This window comes from Cottoperca gobio, chromosome 1 (assembly GCF_900634415.1).
Source record: "Cottoperca gobio chromosome 1, fCotGob3.1, whole genome shotgun sequence".
In the NCBI taxonomy this organism is placed as follows: Eukaryota; Metazoa; Chordata; class Actinopteri; order Perciformes; family Bovichtidae; genus Cottoperca; species Cottoperca gobio.
In genome coordinates this window covers 19,105,062-19,111,137 of record NC_041355.1, presented here as the reverse complement: position 1 = coordinate 19,111,137, position 6,076 = coordinate 19,105,062, and the positions used below count along the sequence as shown (strand labels likewise).

Genomic DNA, 6,076 nt, shown 5'->3' with positions numbered 1-6,076 from the left:
CTCTCAAGATCGTCACATTTAAGATAGTCACATTCAAGGTCGTCACATTCAAGGTCGTCACATTCAAGATCGTCACATTCAAGGTCGTCACATTCAAGGTCGTCACATTCAAGGTCGTCACATTCAAGATCGTCACATTCAAGGTCGTCACATTCAAGGTCGTCACATTCAAGATCGTAACATTAAAGGTCGTCACATTAAAGGTCGTCACATTAAAGGTCGTCACATTCAAGATCGTAACATTAAAGGTCGTCACATTAAAGGTCGTCACATTAAAGGTCGTCACATCGTGTGTTTACAGGTCGGGGACGTGCACATACATTTTGAGGGGCTGTTCCTCTAACCTGAAAAAAGGTTGACCCCCCACCCTGATTTTAGGTGTCACCCATCAACGTATGCCTTAAGTGTAAAATATGGTCATTTAACTAGCTACAAATACATTTTATATATGTAAATTGTTTGACATTTTAAATATTAATTAAGAAAAATAACTGTACACTAAGTTGACATAATACCCAAAATTTCCCTTCAGTCTACATTAAGCGTTTTTGCCCCCTGCAAATACGTTTTTAAAATGTAATTGTATTAAATGCTCTGTCAAGTGTTCACTCCTGAATGCATTGTTCAAAGAACAAACAAATCATGCAAATATTTAGCTTTTTCTTACTTTACAGTAAACATATAACACAGAGAAGCTGGTTCAACTTTATAATCCAATTCAGTTCATTTCAATGTATAAGCAGGGCATCGCTTTGCGTCACTGGGTCGCCTCATCTCTGTGTCCCGCATGCCTGTAATATGCATGTGGGTCTGTATTAACCAGCCAGATAATCAAGTGCAGATTTCTGAGGTCACTTACTCTCAAATTTAACTGTTCAGTGTACTGATTTGGGTCATGAATTCAAACTTCAAAGAATATCCAAAATCAAGTTGTCTACATTGTAATTTTTTTTTTTAATGGCAGTGTGTGTGTGTGTGTGTGTGTGTGTGTGTGTGTGTGTGTGTGTGTGTGTGTGTGTGTGTGTGTGTGTGTGTGTGTGAGTGAGAGAGAGAGAGAGAGAGAGCATCAGGTGTGTCTCTTCATGTGCAGAGCCAGGTGGTCAGAGCGGGAGAAGGCCCTCTGACACAGCACACACTCGTAGGGTTTCAGGCCCGTGTGCTTGCGGTAGTGACGCGTCAGCTCATCTGAGCGGGCAAATTTCCAGCTGCAGCCCTCCCATGAACAGTGGTAAGGCTTTTCCCCTGAAGAGTAAAGAGATAAAAACATAAAACAGATCATTGCCAAACAAATACATTAAATCATATGTTGAGACTACAAACTTTTGAGTTGTTTCTGTGGTGGAGTCAGTGGGTTTTACCTGTGTGAGTGCGGCGATGAGCCTTGAGGTGTGAGCTCTTGGTGTAGGTCTTGCTGCAGCCGGGGTATTCACAGCTGTGTATGGCGGGCCTCTTTTTCCCCGTAGCCCTCCGTCCACGCTTCCCCTCTACCCCACCAGGGGGCAGCTGTGGTTCGACCAGCAGCGGCTGCTGGTGAAGCGGCAGATGACTAGTGGCCTGGCTGTGGGTGTAGTCACAGAACAGATTGTAGTTTTGGTTAAAATGGGGCATGTAGTTGTAGTGTCGAGGGTCAGGGGTCGCAGCTTGAGGTGTTAGGAACCTGCTGTCTGAGAAGGTCACCATGGAGGGCTGTTGATGGGGATAGTAAGGATTAAAGTCCCAGGATGAGACTTTATTGAGGTTTCCTCTGCTGTGCCTCTCCACGCCTCCCTGAGGGAAGCCAAACTGGTCTACATTAGGTAGACTGGGAAATGAAGTCCGGCTCGTTTGGTCGTTGTCATAACCATGGTGGTACAGCTCTGGCTGGACTGATGTTGTGGTTTCAGCGGAGGTCAGGAGCTCCATGAGGCAGCTAGTGTTCACCTGCACATGCTCCTGTGCTGGTTGGTCCTTAAACATGGACACCTCTTGGAATGCTGTGTTTGTGTCCAACTGCGGGAGCTGCTGATCATTGTTGTCCAGAGAGGGGTTGATGTCAGGAGAAGGGTTGCTCCAATCAGACAGTAGGAACTCAATGTCCCAGGATGCCCGGCTGTCATCATCCAGGAGCTCCTCAGTCCTTTGTTGAGAGACCTGCAGCTGCTCAGAGCTGCTCGGTGACAGTTTGTTGCTGAGAGAGTCCACCGGGAGAGAGTCGCTCTCAGACTTCCACACCTGTACGTGTTGGAGAGCATTGAGAAGTGATGATCACGAAGGAAAACATGTTGTAAAAAGGAGATTCCTGCACATCGCTTCTGCATATCAAGGATAGGGTTACAATGTTCCCTTGTGCCTCATAGGCAGTTAATGGATATGGCATACATTTTGGCAAGCATGTGAGTTTTGTTTTTCCCGAATTTAGTTCAACCTCAGCTCCTATAAAAGTCTATAATACACTTTGTAGCCAAAATACAGACACAAAAATGCGATTAAAACCACAATTTCACAAAGGTTTTTACTATTTACTACCAGATTGAGCCATTTTCATTACATGTTTGATGCAATTATCAATTATCAAAATGAACTTTGTTATCATTGACATATCCCAGACTCTGAAGAAAAAGAAATCCCACTATTATTTAGTATGAAGAAAATAATTCTTTGTATATTTTTGCATAAAACAGCAGTGGTACTTGTAAAGAAACTGGCACAAATACTGAAAATGAATGAATATTTGGGAGTAATAATCAGGACTGAAGTTGGTTGAAAAATGTAACTCAGTGAAAGTGTAATATAATATTAATAAGTGTTTATTTTCAAAAAAGAAATGTACTACAAAATTCTCACTTGGTGTTACAATCCCTCCACGGTGGCTCAGCAGGGAAACACTGTGAGTGGAAACACAGAGCGGGAATTTGGTACTAAAAAGACTTCTACTTGTGTGACTCTACCTGCTGAAGCCTCATATTAGATCCAGTTTCACACATAATGAGGAATTATGGATTCTGTCCCACATCACTTTCATTGTAACCATTTAGGAAGGGAAATGTTTGCGGCCAGGATGGACAGTCACCAATAACTCTTTCACTGTACATATGGGCACGTCTCATAGACTTGAATGTAATCTTTTAAGACATTATTTGAAACATATATATAACATTTCACTCCCTGCCCTTTCTTCAGATTATGAGTTACACTGCATTTTGTTTTTACATGATCTAGCAGATGCTTTTGTCTTTAGCAACGAAAGTGCATTGAACCATGTCGGACAAATCACAAGTTCAGCATTATAGTGCAAAGACTGACAGATGTCCATTTTATATTAAATAATGAATCATGTATCTATGGAATATACAAATAATAATCAGCACAATGATATAGACTATGAGTCAACCTGAAACTTACTTTCATATTGTTGTTGGATTGAGCGAGGTTGGAGAAGGAGCTGAAGGAAGGGAGCACAGCCTGCGTAACAGCCATCAAGCACTTAGATATGATGGCGATTGTCAGTGGTAGCAAGAAAAGTGAAGTTTCTCCTTTTTTTCTTTTTTTTACATGACCATCATAAACTCAGCTAACAGAAAGTCAGAAATATCCCAGTTTACCAGGCCATTCATCCCAGTTACAGTCCGCTCAGTGCTAGAGGCCGCAGAAACAGGTTCTTAAAGCTGCCTCCTTTTCTCCATTCCCCCCCTGCTATCTCTCCCACCTCTCTCTTGTCTATCTCTGTCAGCTGCAAGTCTAACTTCAAATCTCTCTTTTTCATGTAGGTTTTGACCGTTAGGAGGTGGAGCGTAAGCGTGAGTTACTTTGCTGACCCCCTTTTTTAATCCTTTAAGATTGTTCATTTACAATACTTAAGAACTTTCTCACCTCAGCTGACAGTCTTCCTTTTCCGTGGGATTCAGAGCAAAAATTCAACTCTGATGGGCAGCGAGCACCCAAATCATCTTTTTAATGTTTGAGGACTTGACTGAATCAGTTTGTTTCCCCAATATCTCCTGATGGGCAACAACATCTCTAAAGGGAAATAGGCTTAAACCTTTGCTGGTTATTGAATTGAAATTATGAACTGACTAAGCTCCTTTTAAAATTAGGTTTTACAACTTAAAGTAGGAAGTACAGTAGTTGAACACAGTAACATTTAAAACACATTATAAAAGGATCAAATTAGATAGATACAAGAAGGAATACAGGAGAAAAGAAAAAGAAAATGCATAGAAAAAACAGACCAGAATGCAGGTATAGTGCAGTGACAGTTCCCCCAAATTTAAATGCAACTTTATTGTGTATGTGACATAGATCTCTGCCACATCTTCACTTCAAACAACCCAATGAGGAAGTGTTAAACTCAATTGTATATCAAATCAAATAAACCGTAAAAGAGTGAAACAAGAAATTAATAGAAATAATCAATCAAGTCTTACTAAAGACATAAATATATATATATATATATATATATATATATATATATATATATCAGGATATCAGGCAATGATTAATAACAAGTAATAAAATAAACAAAATCTGTATATTGAACCGTTAGTCAAGCCAATAATAAATGTACTAGAGATTTTATAAAAACGCAGCAAAATGACCCCCTAACACTGCAGCGTAGTGCAGAGCTCTCTGTTATTTTTCATTCACATGTAAACGTGGCTATCAGATGTCTGGCCACTATCTAATAAAGCATGCATTGGTACAGAGTGTATGTACAGAAAAGTGTGTGTACACATGTGGTTGTGTGAACCGTTTATAATTAATATATATATTATAATTAAAATTGACATAATTGTGAAAACAGACATTAATTGTGAAAACATGATACTAGTAAATAAGAGTAAACATATGTTGGTATAGCTCCTAAACAAACACACATATATAACTTATAATTCGGTTTTTAACTCTGCAATTAAAACATCATCCCCTTTGATGAGCCAATACTTCTAGTAGTTTTACATTCCACACACACATGTGCAGGTCGGTCTTTGTCTTCCCATTGAGGACACGCGGCTCTGACTTCTGAGAAGACCTGTGTGTAAAAGGTGATTATATTCTGGCTGCTGTTTATCTGTTGACATGGGGCAGAGGCAGGCTGCTGTCTTCTCACAGATAATGGACTACTGACTGCTGCTGATCCCTGATGACTAGCCCACTGCTGATAAAGAGCCTCTCTTTCCCTCACAGTGACGACTACACAAGACATCCACTATGGAGGCAGGCTGAAAACTGAAGTAGCCCTAAACACGCTTGTTAGTTTGTTTGTTTGGAGGAGAGTTCCCGTCCAAACACTTATGAAAACACCATACTTGAATTCACGAGATAAGAATAATAAGAAGAGATAATCTGTGCTTTATGTAGTCATACCCAGAGGAGGAATGTAACTCAATACATTTATTCAAGCGCTGTACTTAAATAAAGTTGCATACATCATCTGGTATAAATATCCTATCAATGACATGTCTAGTCTAGAGCCTGGTTTTGAAAACTAATCTTTTTTATTTTATTTTGTAACAAACTCTTTATTCATTTTGAACTTTATCGATCATCAAGCATCAACACAAACTGTCTTTGTCTTCATCTAGTGGTCATATGTTGTCCATGTGCCTGCGCCTTTAGAAAAATAATACATGTTACGTCTTGTTTGTTTTTTAAAGAACGATACAGCCAAATATTCAGTGTTCAAGATATGTTGTAAAATATGTATGTAAAAACTCATTATCATCATTATGCTTTTTTTTATTGACAAAATAATAATAATAATAATAATAATAATAATAATAATAATAATAATAATAATAATAATAATAATAATAATATAAAAAACATTTAGGTAAACAATAGCAGCACATACAGAACAGATATAAGTGATACAAAAATATAAGAGCATACAAACAAAAATAAAAACAGGACTACATGTATGCAGAGATATAAGGATAGTAAGTCAGATTGTTTTGTTGTTTAATAAACAGTGATTTGAGTATTGAAGTTAGTGCTAGGAGAAAAGGTAAAAACATTTCTGTTTCTTTTGTCGGATCGTTATGACGCTCTAGAACGGAAGTGCTTGTTGTTTTAGTTGCTATAGCAACAGATAGACGCT

General features: G+C 38.9%; 2 protein-coding genes across 4 annotated transcripts in view; one reads left to right on the top strand and one right to left on the bottom strand.

Moving 5' to 3' along the window:
- Nucleotides 1–626: 626 nt before the first annotated feature.
- klf1 (Kruppel like factor 1 (erythroid)) lies at nucleotides 627–3,710 on the bottom strand. The gene is made up of 3 exons (XM_029436978.1): nucleotides 3,382–3,710; nucleotides 1,359–2,211; nucleotides 627–1,242 (listed from the first exon to the last, which is right to left on the bottom strand). The coding sequence occupies exons 1-3, from the start codon at nucleotides 3,454–3,456 to the stop codon at nucleotides 1,067–1,069; spliced, it is 1,104 nt and encodes a 367-aa protein (XP_029292838.1). The 5' UTR covers nucleotides 3,457–3,710; the 3' UTR covers nucleotides 627–1,066.
- Nucleotides 3,711–6,061: 2,351 nt separating this feature from the next.
- c1h22orf23 (chromosome 1 C22orf23 homolog) overlaps nucleotides 6,062–6,076 on the top strand; it is a 5,579-nt gene continuing 5,564 nt past the window's right edge. For 2 of the 3 annotated variants that reach the window (XM_029455346.1, XM_029455418.1), the window contains exon 1: nucleotides 6,062–6,076. This exon is cut by the window's right edge. The gene's annotated coding sequence lies outside the window, so the exon portion shown is untranslated. The other variant, XM_029455478.1, reaches the window with a different exon arrangement.